This window comes from Trematomus bernacchii, unplaced genomic scaffold (genome assembly GCF_902827165.1).
Source record: "Trematomus bernacchii unplaced genomic scaffold, fTreBer1.1, whole genome shotgun sequence".
Classification (NCBI taxonomy): Eukaryota; Metazoa; Chordata; class Actinopteri; order Perciformes; family Nototheniidae; genus Trematomus; species Trematomus bernacchii.
This window is the reverse complement of record NW_022987739.1, coordinates 2599931-2621545: the sequence shown is the minus strand read 5'-3', so window position 1 is coordinate 2621545 and position 21615 is coordinate 2599931. Positions and strand designations below refer to the sequence as shown.

Here is a 21615-nt window from a genome sequence, read left to right as displayed (position 1 = left end):
TTCTCACCATTCAGTGACACAAGCTTTCTGGACACTAAATGTGCCAATGTGACACTTTGTGGCAGTCTGGTAATCTCAAAGGTTTTCTGTCACTTCCTAAATTGACCCCTCAGTATTAGTTCCACTATGGGAGGTCAGCAAACTGAGCTGCTAGGGAGGGCACCAGCAACACAGGGTCAACCCATTCAGCACCAATGAACATGGACATGGATAAAGAATCACAGCCTCCTGAGCCTCCTGTGGGTCATGAGTGGTCGTCTATCAATCAGAGGGTCGAGGTTTCGATACCTGATCCTTGCAGTCTACAATTCGAATTGTGTCCTTAGGCAAAATACCAAACTCAAATTTGCTCCAGATGTATGTAAATGTACTGAATCATAATAAGTAATCAAGTGTATGGTATTGCCTTTGCCACCAGTGTATACATTGTATGTGTGAATAGGTGAATGCCGGCATGTGCTGCAACTTAGCTTTGAGTGTTCACTAGGACCAGGAAGTGGTCTTTATCCCATTCATCTTATATTGTGTGAGGTATTTGGTGAGTCTGTAATACATTAAAGGAGACAATTCAAAATAGTTTATTGTCAATCAAGCAATATACAAAGTGAGACAGAGAGCAAAAGATGCACATTGACTGTACTTTGTGCCGTTAAGAACATGTGAAGGTGTGAATTATTAGCTTAGGATTTAAGACTTTCATTAACAACAACTCCACTATATTGCACTTTTGCAAATGAAGTCTTTGAATCTTAAATGATCTACATTTTTATTGAGTGGACATTTTAATAACCCATCAATGCAAAGCTCGATTCCTACTACGTGCAATTTCTTGGTTCCAGTGTTGTATAGTAAACAAGCTTGATATATTGATTGAGAGCATTAAGCTAAAGAAATTGAAATGATTAGAAAAATTAGGAGTCAAAATCAAATGCTGGGTTCTCTCGGTCTCCCCATGCTGGTGCTTCAGACATCATGTTATCTCCTGCAAACATCAGAAACAGGAATCAACTGTGAGTGCTACAACATGCTGCATATGTGAAACTGGACAGCAGCATTTCAGTCGGTCTCACCTCTTTTTTTTCTAAATCTCATTATGATCAACACAACCAGTCCAATCAGGACCAGCAGCACGACCACGTAGGCTACTCCAAAACCTGAAGACAGCAGCAAGGCAGCCCACACTGGCAGATCCTCTACAGAAACACATAGAGATCATAGTTTTTAACATTTTGTATTTATTCCTAACTAATGTTTTCTTGATCAAACTGCAATATCCCAACAAGACACATCACAGTCAAAATTTGCACAGGTATTCAGTTTGGTGAATCCCCTCACTTTCCCTCTGGCGCCACCATCAGGTGAATGTTTAAACGTTCACAGTTTGCTTTTTAACCTCTTATCTGATTGGCACAAGAGAGAATAGACATTATGGGTGGCAGATGATGTATACTTATGAATTTTGTATCTTCTTTCCTAATGCCACAATGAAGTGGTGTTTTTTGATTGAACTGTATAAATAACTTGTAAGCCCCCCTCAGGAAGATCATATTTGTTATCCCTTAATTTGTTCTCTAACGCCACCATAGGATACAAATCTTAATACAAAAATACCCAAGAAACACATCCAAAGTGTGAGTTTAAGATCAAATTCCTGCAAACCCGATTACATTTAGCAATCTGTCATTTTAGTGCACTGTAGTTAGCTAATAAAGTGTTGAAAATCAGCATGTTTGAATGTTCATCACAGACATAAATCGAATTACCTGTGCAGTTTGGCCGGCTGTCGTTCCAAATCCCAGAGGAGGAGCAGAACAACAGCTCAGTGCCATGCATGGAGAATCCCCCTTCACAGGCAAAACTACACTGAGAGCCAAAGCTGAAGTTCCCCAGAGGATGGGAGCAGTTCATAGACAGGGATCCAAACAAGGCAGGGATAGCCTCACACTGTAACGCTGAGACAAGAGACAGAAATTGCATGTCATGTCGGTTGTTGGATAACCAGAACAGCAAGAGTGAGTTAAGTGAAGCACTCACGCTGGCAGGTGGGTAGATCCTGACTCCAGTGTCCTGAGGTATTACATGTCATATTTGGTGTTCCTCTCAGCCAGAAGCCCTCATTACATTCAAAGTCACAGCTGGAGTCATAGCTGAAAGAGGAGTACGGGTGGCTGCAGTTCATCCTCCCGTGATGTGGGGCCTTGTCCAGTAGGGGGCATGGCCGTGCTGCAGATAGCAACCAAAAAATATGAGTTTCAGAACAAATAAGGCAAATAAAGTGCTCAGCTCTCATATGATTTATTACCCAGGCAGTGGGGTAATTCTGTGCTCCACGTGCCCAGAGAGGTGCACTCATTGTCAGCCGTCCCATTCAGGAGAAAACCCTCCTCACAGGTTGACGTGCACCGAGAAGTGAAACCGAACTTCTCATGAGGATCAGAGCAGACTAAGGAGCCATGAGAGGGAGAGCTCAGGGTGGGACATCTTTTAGCTGGAGGGGTAGAGAGCAATTAAACCAAATCATTTAATAAAACTACCGTCAAGAGACCTTAACCATTAAATGAAGGTTCCTCCAACAAATGACAATTAACAGATTTGCATTCAAAGATGTATAATATTAATATACCTAAGCAATATGGGATTTCTGTGCTCCATGTTCCCAGAGAGGTGCACTCATTGACAGCCGTCCCATTCCGGAGAAAACCCTCCTCACATGTCGATACACACTGAGAACCGAAACTGAACACCTCATGAGGAACAGAGCACACTATGAAGCCATGAGAGGGAGAGCTCAGGGTGGGACATCTTTTAGCTGGAGGGCATCAGAGAGAGGGAAAGATTAGCAATGTTTTGAATTGCATGTGGTGAAGTGGTACATGGGAAGAAATGACAACAACAGATGTACCCAAGCATTGTGGGATGTCTGCACTCCAAACACCCTGGGAGGTGCACTCAGTGCTGTTGGTCCCATTTAGAAGAAAGCCCTCGTCGCAGGTTGTCTTGCACAGAGACCCAAAACTGAACAGTCCGTTTGGGTCAGAACAGGATAGGGAGCCATGAGGAGGATTTATTGGGTTACACCTCTTAGCTTGAAGATATACAGAGACAAGGGGGAGACGGATTACACAAACTTGTTTTCAATTTAAGGTAAAATAGCAAAAAGAACAGACTTAATCACGTACCCTGGCAAACAGGAAGTGCATGACTCCAGTTTCCCTGGGCAGAACATTTCGTCACGTTTCCACCAATCAGATCAAATCCTTCTTCACATAGCACGGAGCATATTGAGCCATAGCTGTTCACTCCTGGGTCCTGGCATTGCATGGAGGCGTGAGGTGGAGCCTTTAAACTGTTGCACTGCACCACTGCAGAAGAAGACATCTTATCAATCATCAGAGCAGTGTACATTTTTGGTTTTTAGGACGATTTTGATGCTTTCTGGGAGCCCTGACATCATTTCTGTGACCCACCTTTGCATGTAGGTGTAGGGTTGCTCCATTGTCCCGAGGCCAGACAGGTGTATGCGTCGTCTCTGGTCAGGTAGTAGCCTTCCTGGCAGGTGAAGTTGCATCGTGAACCAAAAGAGAAAGGCTCCACAGCGTCCACACAGGTCACATTGCCCGAGACAGGAAAGAAAGCGGGGGAGCACCTTTTTACTGAGGGTGGGATATACAGTAGATACAAATCAGGCCACTCAATGGAAATCAATGCTCTTATGAAACACATGTATTGTGACTCCACTTATATAAACATAGCAAAAGCATGAGGTGGGGGAATTATTTCTTACGTAATGTACAGACAAAGGAAACAATAACGTCCCACCCAGATTAAATTACAATAGTGTTTTCTCAATGCTGGCAAAAATGAGTGTGAAGTAAAGCGATAACATGTGCGACCTGAATCTGATCCGCAGTGCAGTCTGGACAGGATGTGACTGCACTTTGAGGCCAGCTATGTATAACCAAAAGGTGGCTGTAATTCTATTAGCAAGAGTCAAGTATTACACAATAGGAAATCACATGAAAAGTGGCAGCTACGGAGAATTTCACAAAAGATATTCACATTTTTAACCTTCAATTTCTACAGTTTAAGACAGGTTACAGGCTGGTTTAAAACATGATTGGGGGTATATTTAAAAGGCGATGACTTTACCTGTACAATCTTGGACTATGGATGTCCACTGGCCGTTGTAGTGGCAGCGTATCTGGTCCGGTCCATGGTGCTCATAGCCTTCATCACAGCGAACCTCGCAGATGGACTTGAAGCTGTACGAGGCGATCGGGTGGCTGCAGTTCTTGATGCTGCTGTGGTTCAGGACTGAACACTGTTCAACTGAGACAGGAAAGGAACAATATTTTAATTGTGACTTTGACATTGGAAATCACAATTGTTTTTTGTGTGTCCTTTTTACATTTTAAAACATTTTCTTTCCCTGTGTCTTGTCTGATTTCACTTCCTATGTTTGTGAATTTTCCCGCCTGTTTTCAATATAAGTCCATCTTTATTACTTCCACCTGTTTCTCAATAACTCTGCAACTAGTTGACCCCTCCTTTATCCAGTTCTGCTTGTATTAAAGGTGGGGTAGGTAATGTTGGAGAAACCGGCTCGAGATCGCTAAAATTTGAAAATACACAGCCGGAAATAATCTGCCACTTCCTTATAGAGCCCCTCCTCCAACACACACGAACGCGCACATGACCAATGAGGGCACGAGATAAGTCTGTGCAGAGATGGAAGGCTGACAGGCAGGTAGGCCATCCAATCATTTTAGCCGGCCTGGCTAAAATGATTGGTCGTGCTTTTTACAGTATTAAGGCTTCCACAGATGAAATTTTGTTATTTTGTGTCAAAGCACTTAAGATATTCATTGCTATCGGGATGTTAAGAGCATTCCATGGAATATAACAAAAAGTGTATCTCGAGCCGGTTTCTCAAACTTACCTACCCCACCTTTAAGGTCCTGTTTTTTTTGTTTAGTCTTTTTCAGATTTGTGTACGTCGGGCAACATGTATTAAGATAAGATAAGATAGTACTTTATTGATCCCAATTTGGGACATTTTTGTGTTGCAGCAGCATAAAAAGGCATGGCATTGTACAATACAAATTAAAAGACAAGAAATAAACAAGAAAGTAGAAAATAAAAAAATTTGAATTTACAAATGAACAATAACAAGATATAAAGCAAGGTATTATATATACATAAGTATGTGACAGATGGAATATTAAATATTAAACTGATGTATAAATGTAAAATGTACAGTGTCTGTTCTGTTTTTTTTTTGCCTTGCATTTTTTTGTACCCAACCTTTTAAATAAAGGTATTTTCTGTTAAGTCTTCCTGCCCTCAGCATTGGGTCCACCCTGCTCCACTAGCTGGGACAGTTTTAACATTGTTGAACCCCAGTTGTACCTTGACACAGAGGAACGGGGTGGGTCCACAGTCCGCTGGCCTGGCACAGCAGAGGGGACTCGCCCACCATGCGAAAGCCGAGATCACAGAGGAAACGGCAGGAAGAGTTGAAACGATTTGACCCATAGGGACGGGAACAGTTGCTGGAAGCTTGTTCTGGGTCCAGCAGGCGTTTGCACGCGATTGCTAAAGAAGAAAAACAATATATTTTTAGACAGTTTATTATACTCAGAGTAAAAGGTTATGAGTGGTTTAAAGTTTTGCTCACCCTCTTCACAGCGTGACCCCAGGAAACCAGGATGGCACTGGCAGGTGTAGTTACCCACCGTCTCCACACAGTCTGCATGGGCACTGCAGGACTCTGGTTTACAAGAGGCTGCGTACATAGAGAAAGAAGCAACTACTTAGCACACGTGTATAAAGTATCAGGCATCCCGTGATTGTATTTCATTAAAGGTGGGGTAGGTAATTTTGGAGAAACCAGCTAGAATTTGAAAATACACAACCGGAAAAAATCTGCCACTTCCTTACAGAGCCCCTCCTCCAACACACACGAACGCGCACATGACCAATGAGGGCACGAGATAAGTTTGTACACAGATGGAAGGCTGACAGGCAGGTAGGCCATCCAGTTATTTTAGCCGGGCCGGCTAAAATGATTGGTCGTGCTTTTTTACAGTATTAAGGCTTCCACAGATGAAATTTTGTTATGGATTTTTTGTCAAAGCACTTAAGATATTCATTGCTATCGGGATGTTAAGAGCATTCCATGGAATATAACAAAAAGTGTATCTCGAGCCGGTTTCTCAAACTTACCTACCCCACCTTTAATAGGTCGTTCTATTATTGTGTATTCAAACTTATGCATTATTTGTATTCAGATTTAGAAAAATAATTAGATATCCTGAATTTGTCGAACAACTTATATTGTTAAAGCAAAGGGTAGGTGCAGATAAAAAGCAAAAATAAAATGAATAGACTATGATTTAAAGAAGAGCAAGCACAGGTTAATTAAATCAAATCCAATAAGTTCACAGCCATTTAAAAAAATACAAAAAACACAAGTATCAGCATTGTAAAAAAAGTGACTAAACATATGAAAGTAGTGATGTAGCAGACAGTAATAACATTAATTTAAAAAAAAGGTGTATATTGCATTTTGCTCAATTGATATACATATTTCTCCTGTTGACATGTAATTACTGTTTTTTTAACTTGTGTGCACTGCCTGATAACATCTTGTTGCTGTTACAAAATAATTTCTGCATTTGCAGCATTAATCTCACATGCTACAATAAATCTGGAGTCAGTTTATGTGTCAATCATAAATACATAAATGTAACCTGTATAGCAGACGGTTCCCTTCCTCTTGCGACAGTTCTCATTGTTCCACTTGGCTGTGTCTTTATCCCTCTTGATGTAAATCTCCACACAGTCCTGAGCGGCGATGTTATCTGGCTCCTCTAGCGCCCATTTCTGAGCATCTTCTGGCACCTTCTCATCGGTTTCTTTCCAGACCCACTCTCCCTCCCTTTTGCTTATGCCTATCCAGTAATATTTTGCGTTAAAAGGTAGCAAATTGTTGAGGAAGTCACTCTCCTCCTGGTTCCTGATGGGCACCATGTCTGTGAAGTGATTCTGGCACCACTCACGGGCCTCCAGCCATCTGCGGTTTGGAATGATGTTGAAGTCGTAGCTCCATGCATGCGCTCCTCCTCCGCTGCTCAGGTCTAAGATGAGGTCAAAGGATGATGATACAACAATTAAACTAGTGAAGAAACAAGAGATAAAATAATTTGTAAAAGTATGAAAACCTACCTTGGACAAATCCAATGAGTGCAGCTATCAGCAGAATGTGATGCAGGCCTTGTCTGGTATCAACTGATTGTTGAAACATCTGAAATCCAAAGAGTTATTTTCATACTTGCACATAAACGTGAATTTACAACACCGATATATCACAGGTCTTACCATCATATCTGTCTTCACTCAATCTTGTTGTTGCATTGACTTTGCTGACGATCAATGGCAAAGTGGTAATTGAGTCAATGATCAATTTTGTAATATCACATCTGCCGTAACTTCCTCTCAGGAAGGACAATACCATACCACCCATAACTCTCTGGGAACACACACGGCCACACACGGCCACACACGGCCACACACACACACACACACACACACACACACACACACACACACACACACACACACACACACACACTCACACACACACACACACACACACACACACACACACACTCACACACACCCCAACACACTCATATACACCTGCATCAAACTCATACAGACATCATCATACAAACTTTTTTTAATTAGTTTTATTCATTTGAATGTTTCTTTAACAATGATATATATATATATGTTTACATATGTATGATCTGAGAAAAAATAAATCATGTACACACAAATACACACTTACATTTATCCCTACAGAATAACCCAATGAAGCTTTAACATACAATATATCAGGAAAAAATGCTTACAGCCGGTGACTGCTTACATTAAATGTTAATAATTTACTCAAAAGAATCCAATTAACTTTATTCCTAGTCAGTATATATTTTATTAAGACATAAATGAGGTCCCAGTTGTCCTTCATGTTTGTCCCTCAGAGAACGGACTTGTCACTTCCTCACGCTGCCTATGAAGGACAAACACATTGATTAATAGAGTCACATATTTTTATCGACATCTACATTATTTCAGTGTGCAGAATATATTCTAATGTACAGTATTTCATTTTACATCCTAATTTGTTGTACAATTACTTACATTTTCCCTATACCTGCAACTTACGTAAACCACTTGATCTATTCTACTATTTTAGTACGGTTAACTGAATATAATTGAGGTTGCATTCTCGGAAAATACTTGACAGAATGATATCAGTGAACTAAATACCAACGTTTTAAGGAACAAAAGCAATAAACTTTCACACTGGTTGTGCATAAATGGGTGTAGCTGCTTTAGATGAGTACATTTCAACACTGACCTTAGTTGGGCAAGTTTCTTTCCTGTGAGAAATTAACAGACAAAAAGATTACTATGGTCTGTTGCAATAACATGCATCTCTATTTCAATGAAGCGTGATTGAGAAACACTCACTTTTTCTGCGTTTCATCCAGCAGAAGCAGAGGCAGCAGAGGACTGACAGCGCCGCGCTCCCAGCTACAGCCAGGAGGGCCTGCTTGTAGTCTGGGGGAAAACAGTCATTTTTATCCGAAGTCATACAATCGTAGACAGAACAATGTTTACTTTTCTAAACAGGGTTGCTACTACTACTACTACTACTGCTACTACTACTACTACTACTACTACTAGTACTGCTACTACTACTACTACTACTACTACTACTACTACTACTACTACTACTACTACTACTACTACTGCTACTACTACTACTACTACTACTACTACTACTACTACTACTACTACTACTACTAGTACTACTACTACTACTACTACTACTACTACTACTGCTGTTTCTGCTGTATACATGTAAACAGTTGTGGAATTTAATGAAGTACACTTACTCAAGAACTGTACTTAAATATATATTTTTGGTACTGAATGTGTTCATTTTATGCTGCTTTATACTTCTACTCCACTAAGTTTTGAAAGCCAATATGTTACTTTTGACTACTGATTATTAGTTAATACGAAATAAACGTATAAATAAACATTGAAATCATCACATTGTATGTGAGAGGCTAAGGGGCCGACATCTCTAAGTGGTTGACCAATCACAACAGAGCCGGCCAACTAACCAATCAATTCAGATCAATGGTGAAAAGAGGAGCTGCAGCACAGGCAGAATGAGAAAAATGAAGAACTTTTAAATGTGCATAAGATAAATGACATTTGCAGAGAAACATTAAAACATTACAATGGTGTTGGTGTATTTATCCTCTTTTAAACTGCTATATAACTTCAATTACATGCACAAGTAGGTCTTGGGCCGCTCCACACCCCGGTGACCTCACAAGTCACTTCTGGCGATCCTAAAATCAGGAAGCCTAGGTTGCATCCATATCGGCACGTTGAGTTGAATGTGAGGTTTCCTCCAAAGCAACTGAGGTATCCGTTATCAGGCCGAGGCAGAGGGGGGCATTGGACAGCTGGGGGCACAAACAGGTTAAAGTTTAACAGAGATGCAATTATTTAACTTCTTACGCTCGCTTTGTACTGTGAACATAATTCATCTTCAGAGGCACATAATGCTGAAGCAATCTTGGTCACTATTTAAAAAGTGATCTTAAGCCTGGCCTTAGGAAACAGAGGAAACAGATGCGAGGCTTATGATGAGCATGTTAACATACAACAATAATGTATTTAACAAGAAGCACAGAGGAAATGAATATGATATTCAGAGGAAAGAGGGAGTGAAGTCCATTCATCAGATCATAATGTGAGTTAGTAATGTGAAATAAATTACATCTGACATTTCTGACTGCGGTATTATTTAGAAATTCCTCCACATAACAATTGTCTGGTACAGGAAAATAACAGGCTTATCAAAAGGCCATTACAGGTTGTATTGGTGCCTCATGTTTACAGAAAGACCGATATGAGAGAAAGAGAGCTGAGGGGAAACTGTAGAGTTGGCCAATGATCGATTGAATTTGCTAAACCCATCCCCTGGAAAGCCACTGTTCAGTCATAGTTGAGCTAAATAACTAGATATGGTTGAACCTTATAGTTAGCACATATGAAACCCATTGTTAAAAAAATACCAGTACATTTTCTTTGTGGAATTCATCACCTATTTGTATTTTACGGTGGTGGAAAATATACGTTTTCTCAAATACTGTGGCCTACTTTACTGCCACTACATTAAGGAGATGAGATTCAAAAAAGGTAAAATTAGCCAATATATTTTTGGAAAAAGTTAAGAAAGTCCAAGTCATTATAAGTTTGTCTATCAACACTTTTTGTCTACTGTATGTCATGTATAATATAATATATCACAGGATATGCAATGCGGGTTTTTCAAGAATGACTACTTTCTCTAAACATACATGTCCGTCACTGACAGTTTGCAGCTTATGTGCATTAACGTATTGCTACAGGTGTACATATATGCATGTGAGAAATGTTTAAGATGGACTAGACAAAATGAGATCTTTTAAATGAACTTCACTTAGTGTAGTTGTTGGTGAGAGCTGACCCCTCACCTGTCTGGCACCTGTCTCCCTCAAAGCCGGGCTCACACAGGCAGGTCATGTTGTTTATGGTCTCGTGGCATCTTCCTCTTTCACATGAAGTTTCATTACACTGAGCTGTAGAGAAAAACGTCAACACTAATCCTCTACCACTTTTGAAACTGTAACAACTTTGAAACCCAATCAGTTTTACTTCAGAATCAGATCAGAATCAGAATACCTTTATTCTTCCAGAGGGGAAATGTGCATTTGTTACAGCAAGAAAAGACATATACCTTCATAACAAACAGGGTATTTCGGAGAGCTGCATTTCTCATCATTCCACTTCCCTCGGTTCGGTCCTGTGTTCACGTAGATCTCCACGCAGAACTCGGTGATGTGGTTGTTGTTCGGCTCGTTTGCTGCCCATGAATTATTACCAACCCACGTGCTGTTATTCCCAATCCACGTCCAGGGTTCATTCATGTGTTTTTTGGTGACTCCAATCCAATAATATGGACTGCTGGTTCTGTTTGGCAGCGTGGACACTAGATAGTCGTTCTCTCTCTGGTTCTGGAGCACCACCATGTCAGTGTAGGTGCTCTGGCACCACTGCCGGGCCTGGGTCCAGTTCATGCGCTTATTGTAGGGATGATACGTCCAGCCAGAGGTAGAGAGAGCCAATGAGCTTCCTAGTACACATTTTGGAAGAAAAAAAAACATCATTCCCTAAAGGAAAATACAAATAATAATAATAACAATAGAAGCACCTGACAAAAATTGCAGTCCAAAAAAACGTAACAATACAAATATCTAATTGAATAATAGATATGATTAACAAAAAGGGATTGATATGATTCCATGGTAAACTGAAAATTAAATTACAAATAAAACATATAAAAAAAATAATACCACTAGAAATAAGATATTAAACATAAGTATAAAAATAGGATGTAATAAAATACATCAAATGCATACACTAGGAAACATACAACCTATATAAAAATATACAAATATATAATACAATTATTAAAGATAATAAAACCAGTATACTTATTTTTGAGCACATGCATCAATTAACAATACTGCAGCTCCATTCCCTTCTAATCTTTTTTGTAGATTACTTTATACATTAAACCTAACTTTTGTGCCTTAGTGTTAAAGTTAATACTCACCAAGGAAAATGATTAATATCCACCTCATTTTTAAGTGAGGGATCACAAATGCCTGTTGTCTGTGCAAAGAAAAAATTATCAAAAGCTGAAATATTGATGAATACAATCATAAAAATATAACGGAAAAAACATACTTACCTGGAAATGGTAATATATGAACAGTATACCTTGAAAATAGTTGTCAATAAGCTTGCTACTTAAGACACATTCTGGTTTTCCTATTCAAAATCAAAACATTATAACACGGCAGTTAAGTGAATGTGAGTTTAGCACGGACCAATGTCAGGCTTTTATAGTTCTCTTTGGCTATCTGTCCAACATTATAAGAGAATTACTGGATGTTTACTTTACAAAGTGAATGCATGTGATGAATGACTAACTGACCTGTTAGACCTGGACAGACCTTTTGGGAATGCCCCCTGTTTCTGGTTAGCGTGTGATCGGGGCATTTCAGTGGCATTTTTAAGTCATGCATGGAAAGAGAAAAATCAAGGAAACACAAACGACACAAAGCCCAGTGTGGTCCATGGATCCAACACAAAGACATACATCAAAAATGGATAATTATTCCAATTTCATTTTATTTCATAATCTTTGTCACTTTAGCTGTTTTCGTTGTTGTTGGTAAGATGATGTTCTCCTTTAAAGAGGACATAGTATGGCTCAAACCAAACAGCCCATCCATGGATGATTGGTACGGTATTGTCACGATCTGTCTGTGTTGTGTTTTGTCTTGTCTTTTTCTGTCTCTGGTTCCTGTTTTGTTTTGAAATGTTTTCCTCCTTGTGTCTTCTCTGTTCCTTCTTCCTGTGTTTGCCTTCCTGTCTTAAGTTTCCCTGGTGTGTCTGATTGTTTGATTGTGTTCACCTGTTGCCCTTGTGTTTCTGCCTCCCTTATCCCAGCTGTGTCTCGTCTTGTGATTACCCCTCTCTGTATTTAGTCTTGTCTTCCCCTGTGTGCCTTGTCGGTTCATTGTTTGTTTCTCCTGTCTCCCACCATGTTGGTCACGGTCAGTTTTCTGTAGAACCTATGTGTTTCATGCCATGCTATTGTTAAGCTTTGAGAATAAAGCTCGTTTTTGTTTCGAGACCGTTTACCTTTTCTGATAGTCTGCATTTGGGTCCTACCCTTCCACGCACTCCTTACAGAATGAACCGACCAAATATGGACCCAGCAGATTTTGAAGATTTTAAGGTAGATCTGTTCAATCTAGACTTTACCCTTCAATGTTACTATGTCGAGTGGAGTGGAACCTCGTCAAGAAGGGACAAAGAGGCTATCCTCAAGAAGGCACAGATGGCGGTGTCTAACATGCCATGGCTGAGGAGCTCGTTGCCTGAATGGCTCAGAGTTTTTGCACGTAGCCCCGAGTGCCAGTCTCCATTCTCTGACCCTTTTTTGGGATCCCGTCTGGCGTTTGGAGGTCCACGGAGCCTCCAAAAGACCTCAAAGAAACGCAAGGTCAGGAAGCCAGCTCATAATCCAGTACCGGCCCACACAGCCATGGATCCGTGCACCAGTACCGGCCCACACAGCCATGCTTCCGTGTTCGATTACCTGGCTCACACAGTCAGGTTCCAGGCTTCTGTTCCATGCCCAGCAGCCAGGGTGCCTGCTCCAGTACCGGCCCACACAGTCATGGTTCCGTGCACCAGTACAGCCCCACACAGTCATGGTACCGTGCTCCAGTACCATCCCACACAGCCATGGTTCCGTGTTCCGGTTCCGTGCCCAGCAGCCAGGGTGCCTGCTCCAGTACCGGCCCACACAGCCATGGTTCCGGCCCCAGTTCTGGCCCCAGCAGCCATGGTTCCGGCCCCAGTTCTGGCCCCAGCAGCCATGGTTCCGGCCCCAGTTCTGGCCCCAGCAGCCATGGTTCCGGCCCCAGTTCCGGCCCCAGCAGCCATGGTTCCGGCCCCAGTTCCGGCCCCAGCAGCCATGGTTCCGGCTTCAGTTTCGGCTCCAGTACTGGCTCTCCGGCCGACGCCAGCCCCCCTTGTCCTGTCGGTGGTCCGGCCGACTCCAGCACCTCGTGTCCTGTCGGTGGTCCGGCCGACTCCAGCACCTCGTGTCCTGTCGGTGGTCCGGCCGACTCCGCCCCCCCCGTGTTTTGTCAGTGGTTCGGCCCACTCCAGCCCCTCGTGTTCTGTCGGTGGTCCGGCCGACTCCAGCACCCCGTGTCCTGTTGGCTCTATGGCCGACGCCTACCCCATGTCCTGTGATGTTGGAGGTCCCGCCGACTACTCTTCTGCCGGGGGTCCTGCCAACCCTATGTCCTGTGATGTTGGAGGTCCCGCCGACTACTCTCCTGCCGGGGGTCCTGCCAACCCTATGTCCTGTGATGTTGGAGGTCCCGCCGACTACTCTCCTGCCGGGGGTCCTGCCAACCCTATGTCCTGTGATGTTGGAGGTCCCGCCGACTACTCTCCTGCCGGGGGTCCTGCCAACCCTATGTCCTGTGATGTTGGGGGTCCTGCCAACCCTATGTCCTGTGATGTTGGAGGTCCCGCCGACTACTCTCCTGCCGGGGGTCTTGCCAACTCCATGTCCTGTCCTGTTGGGGGTCCCGCCGACACCTGTCCTGCCAAATCCATGTCCTGTCCTGTTGGGGGTCCCGCCGACACCTGTCCTGCCAGGGGTCCTGCCAACTCTGTGTCCTGTCCTGTTGGAGGTCCCGCCGACACCTGTTCCACCGGGGGTCCTGCCAACTCTGTGCCCTGTTCCGTTGGGGGTCCAGTCGACACCAGCCCATGTCATGTTCAGGACCCCGTCTACGCCTGTCCCGTCGGCTCCGGTTCCTGTCCGGCCGATACTGGTTCCTGCCCGGCCTCCGGAGCTGTCCCGTCGGCGCCTTCCTGCCCGGCCTCCGGAGCTGTCCCGTCGGCGCCTTCCTGTCCGGCCTCCGGAGCTGTCCCGTCGGCGCCTTCCTGCCCGTCCTCCGGAGCTGTCCCGTCGGCGCCTTCCTGCCCGTCCTCCGGAGCTGTCCCGTCGGCGCCTTCCTGCCCGTCCTCCGGAGCTGTCCCGTCGGCGCCTTCCTGCCCGTCCTCCGGAGCTGTCCCGTCGGCGCCTTCCTGCCCGTCCTCCGGCGCTGTCCCGTCGGCGCCTTCCTGCCCGTCCTCCGGAGCTGTCCCGTCGGCGCCTTCCTGCCCGGCCTCCGGAGCTGTCCCGTCGGCGCCTTCCTGCCCGGCCTCCGGAGCTGTCCCGTCGGCGCCTTCCTGCCCGGCCTCCGGAGCTGTCCCGTCGGCGCCTTCCTGCCCGGCCTCCGGAGCTGTCCCGTCGGCGCCTTCCTGTCCGTCCTCCGGAGCTGTCCCGTCGGCGCCTTCCTGCCCGTCCTCCGGAGTTGTCCCGTCGGCGCCTTCCTGCCCGTCCTCCGGAGCTGTCTCGTCGCCGCCTTCTTGTTCGCCCTCGAGCCCGGCCCCCTGAGTGCCGCAGTCTTCGCCCTCGAGCCCGGCCTCCTGAGTTCTCCAGCCGCGGTCTTCGCCCTCGGGCTCGGCCTCCTGATTCTTCCAGCCGCTGCCTTCGCCCTCGAGCCCGGTCCCCTGAGAGCCGCTGCCTTTGCTCTCATGCCCGGCCCCCTGAGTTCGCCCGCTGTGGCCGTCGCCCCTTTTTGGACTCTGCCTTGCCCCCGGGCCGTCCGCCCGGGACCCCTTTCGGGCCCGTCCTCCGGACCCCCTCCACCCACCCTTTTGGAAGTGTTAGACTATGTTTTTTGGGACGTCTGGGATCCGTCCCTTGAGGGGGGGGGTTATGTCACAATCTGTCTGTGTTGTGTTTTGTCTTGTCTTTTTCTGTCTCTGGTTCCTGTTTTGTTTTGAAATGTTTTCCTCCTTGTGTCTTCTCTGTTCCTTCTTCCTGTGTTTGCCTTCCTGTCTTAGTTTCCCTGGTGTGTCTGATTGTTTGATTGTGTTCACCTGTTGCCCTTGTGTTTCTGCCTCCCTTACCCCAGCTGTGTCTCGTCTTGTGATTACCCCTCTCTGTATTTAGTCTTGTCTTCCCCTGTGTGCCTTGTCGGTTCATTGTTTGTTTCTCCTGTCTCCCACCATGTTGGTCACGGTCAGTTTTCTGTAGAACCTATGTGTTTCATGCCATGCTATTAAGCTTTGAGAATAAAGCTCGTTTTTGTTTCGAGACCGTTTACCTTTTCTGATAGTCTGCATTTGGGTCCTACCCTTCCACGCATTCCTTACAGGTATAATTGATGAGATCTTTGTAATGGAAAGAATAACCTTCTCTATGAGGCTCCAGGAACTTAAATTTGAGGACATTTGGGAGAAATGGAAAGTGTATATTACCCCGATACGCCCTTCTTTTGTTTAACTGTTTGAATCTTTTATTTAGTGATCTATACTGTCAATGTTTTATATTGAAAAGGAAACACCCCATGTTCTTGTGTGCTTATTATTGTTGTTTTGTCAAGAAAAAGAGAAAAGACGGACCACTCTGTAAAACTATTTAACAACATATGTGTACACTGAAGTTGAAATGTGATCCAAACAATTAAAAAAATATATATATACAAATAAAGGGCACATATTATGGTCATAACAATCATATTTCATGTTGTGCCTCTACTGTGACATGATTAAATTATTTAATGTTCGAAAAGTGCTTTTTATTTAAAATGTTTATGTTCAGCTTTCACCTTAAATGTTTTGTAAGTCATGACAGCAACAAATGACCGTGCTGCCTTAATTCTGCAGCAGATATGAGATCTGTTTGTGGTTCAGCTGAAGTGCTGACATGTAGAATATACATTTGGTGGAACAACAATGGTGATCTGTCAAACCACTTACTGCAGCAATATAGCCCTTCCTGCTTCACAATCTCACTGTTATACAACTACCTTCGTGCCGACCATTGTGATGAAGGTGACACAAACAGACAAGTGGTCTGTTTTGTTTTTGTAAAAAGGTTCCTCCTGGACCTCTGAAAAAATACATGGTGTCCTGCAGAGTCAGCATTAATTGGCAGAAAAGTTGGTGTGGAGTTAACAGCTGAACCTTTGTCCCGTGTATCAGTCTTATGAAACAACTGACAGTTTATCTATGTTTCTTAACTGATAGACATCGTTCATAATACTGGAAGATGCATAAAAATGAGCAAACACAAATGATATTTTGACTTTTTATTAAGAATAAAACACAGCACTGCTTTAAATATACAGACATATGAATAAGCATCTCAAATGCAATAACAATCTGGTAAATAAATAGCACATAAATACTGAAATCTAGATATTCAAAATATTCACAGTTCTTCAATGACATGGCATTTCACCGGCAACCTTTTTTTAACATTTACAGCAATATAAAAAGTGCCAGTTTTCGTACATGTTCACTAGGCTGTAGAACAATGTGTTCCATATGAACTCCCCTTAGGAGGAAATACATGTCTAAACATCACAGAGGAAATCATGACGTTCTAGAAATAACAGTACAGTAATCAATTGCTAAGATCTAAAAAAACATTTCCTCTCAGCATAGATAGCTCTTTAAGTTTTGTATACATATTATTCACATTACTACGACAGGTCACTCACTATGTTATGTTAGAAATGTTCTTAATATGTGTTTTATATGAGGCTGTCGATGCTGTTTCTGTAGGTTTGTGGAGGAGTCTCTATGTCCGAGTTGCTGCAAGAAAAGACAGACAAAGAAAATGAGCATTGCAAATTTAACATGGGCTTTTAAAAAAATGTAATTGTATGATTTAAGAGTGTTGAATGCTTACCTACTCAGCTCAAACTTGTTGGCGTTTTGCCTCAGTCGCTTCAGGATCCACAGCGCCAAAGACAGACCAGTTAATGACAGAGCGCCCCCTGCTGCTGCAACACCGGTAATGGCAGCCAACTGAGACTTGGGAGCTGAGGAAACATTATAAAATGTGAATAAATTGACCTTTTAAACGTATGAATTTTAAAACTGGTATTACGTTAACATTTCTTCTAACAATTCTTCCTATTTTACCTTTGCAGGTGGGTGTTTCTCCAGTCCAATTGCCATTACGGTCACAGGTCAGCAGGTCATGTCCGTCTAAAGAGAAATCTTGATTGCAGGTGAAGGAGCACTGTGAGTTGAATACTGGATCACTGTTGGAGCAGTTGACATGGCCGTTTTCAGGAGCCTCGAGCTGAGGGCATCTCACTGCTGTGGGAGAAAACAGTAAGAATTTAGATATGAACCATCACATATTGATAAAGGGCATATCAACTCTAACCAATGCATGTAGAAGAAGTAGGTATCATGATATATATTAAGTATAATGTGCAAACCTGTGCAATTTGGAGGTGTGGAGGTCCACTGGCCTGGATTTGCACACTCCATGCTGAGTGCACCTGTCAGCTCATGGCCTTCATCACAGCTGAACATGCAGACCATACCAAGTGGATGGGGGGTCCCGGCAGAAACAGGTGACGACAGAGAAGGGCTGCAGCTGATCTGGGCACTTGATGGGATCTCAGGGGCAGGACATCCAATAGCTGAAAAATAAAGATTATGAGATGTCATGACGAAGCCAAGAAAAAGCAAATAGTGCAAGCATAGATGTATGTGAACAAAGGCTTCCTTACCTTTGCAGGTAGGTATGGCATTACTCCACTGTCCGTCCTCAGAACACTGAGTGCTGTGTGCTCCCTGCAGCTCAAAGCCTGCTGCACAGGTGAAGCTGCAGGTGGAGGCTGGTCGCAGGTCATTCACAGGTGGACTGCACTGTGTGATGATGTGAGCTCCCTCTGGATTCTGGCAAGTGATGGCTAACACAAGAAAGTAAAAAAGCACATTTTAAAAGTTTGTCACAAAGGCTTAAAACATAAAAGTAGTTTGGAGTCAACTTAAGCTGCGTCCTCACCTTCACATTGAGGCATCCTCTCACTCCACTCAGCTGCAGACGTGCACGTCACCCTGCTAGCTCCCACCAGCTGGTAGCCCGGAGCACAGCTGAAGCTGCAGGTGTTTCCGAAGCTGAACCTCACATCTGCATCGTCTCCACAGTTCAGAAGGCCGTTATCTTGCTCCTGGAGATCAGGGCACTGGACAGCTGCAAAACAGAAGGAGGAAAGAACAGGTCAGAAGGAGCCTTTTAATAACATCATAAAGCTTTCCCCTCTTAATAACAGACTTGAAAATAAATAAGCAGTGGTATAATGGATACGAAGAGAGTCTTGCAAGATAAAAACATGTACGTACCAACACAAAATGGCTGTGAGGCATTCCATATTCCTGATGCTTCACATTGCAGAGTGTTTTGAGGTGTACCAGCGAGTTCATAGCCTTCATCACAGGCAAACACACATGTGGAGCTGAAGCTGGAGGAGCCGAGGGGATTGGAGCACGTCATGGATCCCCTTTCTGGAGTCGACATCGGCTGACATTGAACCACTGTTGACGACAAAACCATCAAAAACACTTTAGACTCCATGGTTGTGAAAACACAATTTTGTTTCTCCGAATCTAATTACTTGAAAACACAATACCAATATCATTATTTTTGCAGCTTAACTCACGTTCACATGTAGGAGGCTGCTCCGACCACTGTTTGGACGCAGTGCACCTCAGGGGTCTGGACAGACTCAACTGGTATCCTTCCTCACAGGAATACTGGCACGAGGAGTCGTAGGAGAAGTTTCCATTTGTGTGAGTGCAATGTACATTTCCTTTATCTGGAACGGTCACCTCCTCTTCCTTACACTCGACAACTGCCAACAAAGAAAACAAGACGCAATTAGATATCAGGACCTGGCTGTAAATGACTTAACGTAATGTAGATTTAACATTAACATTTACTTACCATGCTCACACTGGTCTCCGTAAAAGCCTTCAAAGCAAGCACACCTATGGCTGTTGATGGTTTCTACACACTCTCCATGCTGGCACAAGTCGTTCTTACAGGCAGCTGGGGAAAGAAGCAATACTTTAATATAACTTGTATTACTTCCCTAAGTCTTTTTGAATTTAAAAGCCACGAAAAATAACTACGGCAGCAGAAATTAGCAGCTCTTGTAGAATCAGAATCAGGTTTATTAACAATAACCTGTTGTGGTGTATCCTAATTCCTAACATTTGCTCACCTGTGTAGCACAGAGCGGTCTTAGGCTTGGCACACCTCTCATCGTTCCATTTGCCCGCCTGTTGCTCCCTCTTAACGTACATCTCCACACAGTCTTCATTCGACCCCAAACGCTTTCCATTGTTTGGTTCTCCCTTTGCCCAGTTGGTTGCCTCTTCTGTCAGAGTCTTGTTGGTTCCGACCCAGGTCCAGACATCGTTGACCTTGCGGATCCCGATCCAGTAATATTTTTTTTTCCGGGGCAGCCAGCTGTTGAGATGGGTGATCTCCTCCTGGTTCTGGATGGCCACCATGTCCGTGTAATTGACCTTGCACCAGGTTCGAGCAGCTGACCAAGACATTGTGTCGTCGGAGTAGACGTAGGACCAGCACTCGACACTTGTCCACATGCACAGCACTGAGGACGGAGGACACAAGTTAGATGGAAGTGTAATAAGGATACATTTAAAAAAGTAAGTAGAAAAGAAAAATGGAAAGTGTGATTCTGGATGAACATACTTGAACAAAGAAAGGTAAGGTTGATCCATGAGGTCTTAGAACTGCAAGTTTGAAGTAATCCAAAGAAGAATTCCTGTAAGGATAAAGTTAAAAAGATCAATTAAATGCAACACTGACTATAGACAAAGAATGAAGGCGTTTGAAGTAAAGACAACTGTATTACAAAGTTCCACACTCACCATTTTAAGTGGTATATGTGATAACCTTCAGAAGACTCTCAGTATTTCTTTAGTCTGAGCACGTCAGAGGATGAAATGATTCTGAGTTGTATGAGCTGCGATGCCTGCCTTTTATACCCTTCATCAGCCTGGTCCCCCTTTTCCTGGAAGCCCTGATCACAAGCTGGATTTCAGTGGAAATTCCAACCTCCCCCTCCTCCCCACCGGGGGTCCTTGGCAACTTTCTCTCTCTCTTCCTCACTCTCACACAAAACATCCTTGGCTTCAGGAGAAATGTTCTGTTATTATTGGAATTTCAATTATTCCTTTTACTATCATTCTCACTGGAGACCATCATATTTACTTAATTACTACATTTAAGTACAATTTTGAAGTAGTTGTACTTTACAATAGTGTATATTTATTACACTACATACAATTGAGATATAGTTACTTTAGTTTTTCATCCAAAACACGTGGTGTCCTTAATATATAAATAAAATACAATGTTTTGTTTCACTAATGATAAGTAATGTAAAATATACAATTATCCTACACATTAAAAGGAGCCATTCTACATTTATTTTGATGTTTTATATACATTTCAAGATTTTTTAGACATGCCTTTCAAAATGCACACATTATCTTCACTGTAAAATATACAGCATATATATATTTACAATAAAACCAGATATACTAATATCTCGTTATTCGCCAATGATGCAGTTGCATGGGGGAGCCTAAATAACAACCAGTCTCTAACCAGACTACACTTTGATACATAACACTGATCACACTTTGACATAAATAACATGTTCAGTTTGACTTTTGACGGAGTATTTTAGTTGAATCTTTATTTTCAGTTTCATAAAGTATCCAAACTTAATAAAAAAACGCTCTAACGCACTGATAATTTATGAATGGGCCTTCCTTGGAACTTGGCAAATTAGCACACACATACAGTAGCAAAGACAAAATAAGTAGCATAACGTAAGCAATACGTTTCCTGGGGAAGAGAGGAGAGCGTACAGAACACACACTGAAGTGAAAGGCAATGAAAAGGAAATTCCAGTTTTGAAAGCTGTGAGCTCATGTGAGCTGATAAGAGTGCCAGAGAGAGATTTAGAGTGCCAAAGATATTCCCAG

At 43.2% G+C, this 21615-nt stretch overlaps 2 protein-coding genes across 4 annotated transcripts; both read right to left on the bottom strand.

Moving 5' to 3' along the window:
* Positions 1-557: 557 nt before the first annotated feature.
* On the bottom strand, positions 558-20567 carry LOC117496160. The gene is made up of 32 exons (XM_034147869.1): positions 20491-20567; positions 20312-20384; positions 19815-20210; positions 19535-19639; positions 19251-19442; positions 18934-19125; positions 18596-18784; positions 18318-18500; positions 18021-18227; positions 17716-17895; positions 17480-17612; positions 17333-17382; positions 10871-11266; positions 10608-10712; positions 9372-9551; positions 8539-8628; positions 8426-8447; positions 8062-8074; positions 7228-7306; positions 6753-7139; positions 5678-5785; positions 5410-5595; positions 4150-4329; positions 3468-3653; positions 3180-3362; positions 2903-3085; positions 2624-2809; positions 2303-2488; positions 2035-2223; positions 1764-1952; positions 1071-1193; positions 558-982 (listed from the first exon to the last, which is right to left on the bottom strand). The coding sequence occupies exons 1-32, from the start codon at positions 20491-20493 to the stop codon at positions 912-914; spliced, it is 5145 nt and encodes a 1714-aa protein (XP_034003760.1). The 5' UTR covers positions 20494-20567; the 3' UTR covers positions 558-911.
* LOC117495224 (L-selectin-like) lies at positions 7813-11975 on the bottom strand. Of its 3 annotated transcripts, none has more exons than XM_034146372.1 (8): positions 11888-11975; positions 11750-11808; positions 10871-11266; positions 10578-10712; positions 9372-9551; positions 8539-8628; positions 8426-8447; positions 7813-8074 (listed from the first exon to the last, which is right to left on the bottom strand). In XM_034146372.1, exons 2-8 carry the CDS (start codon positions 11775-11777, stop codon positions 8029-8031), a joined length of 897 nt encoding a protein of 298 aa, XP_034002263.1. In that variant the 5' UTR covers positions 11778-11808; positions 11888-11975; the 3' UTR covers positions 7813-8028. The 3 variants fall into 3 exon arrangements, with proteins under 3 accessions (XP_034002263.1, XP_034002264.1, XP_034002266.1); XM_034146373.1 differs by having other exon boundaries at positions 10608-10712; XM_034146375.1 differs by lacking the exon at positions 8426-8447.
* Positions 20568-21615: the final 1048 nt, after the last annotated feature.

Bases quoted from the DNA above. Each gene is read 5' to 3' on its own strand.
- LOC117496160 (XM_034147869.1), bottom strand. The intron at 19,443-19,534 runs GTAAGTAAATGT...CTTTGTTGGCAG, and splicing joins CGGAGACCAGTGTGAGCATG to TTGTCGAGTGTAAGGAAGAG. The intron at 18,228-18,317 runs GTAAGGAAGCCT...TTTATTTTTCAG, and splicing joins TGCCATACCTACCTGCAAAG to CTATTGGATGTCCTGCCCCT.
- LOC117495224 (XM_034146372.1), bottom strand. From the start codon at position 11,777: ATGAGGTGGATATTAATCATTTTCCTTG. The intron at 11,267-11,749 runs GTGAGTATTAAC...AATGTGTACTAG, and splicing joins GATATTAATCATTTTCCTTG to GAAGCTCATTGGCTCTCTCT. The intron at 10,713-10,870 runs GTATATGTCTTT...TTTTCTCTACAG, and splicing joins ATACCCTGTTTGTTATGAAG to CTCAGTGTAATGAAACTTCA.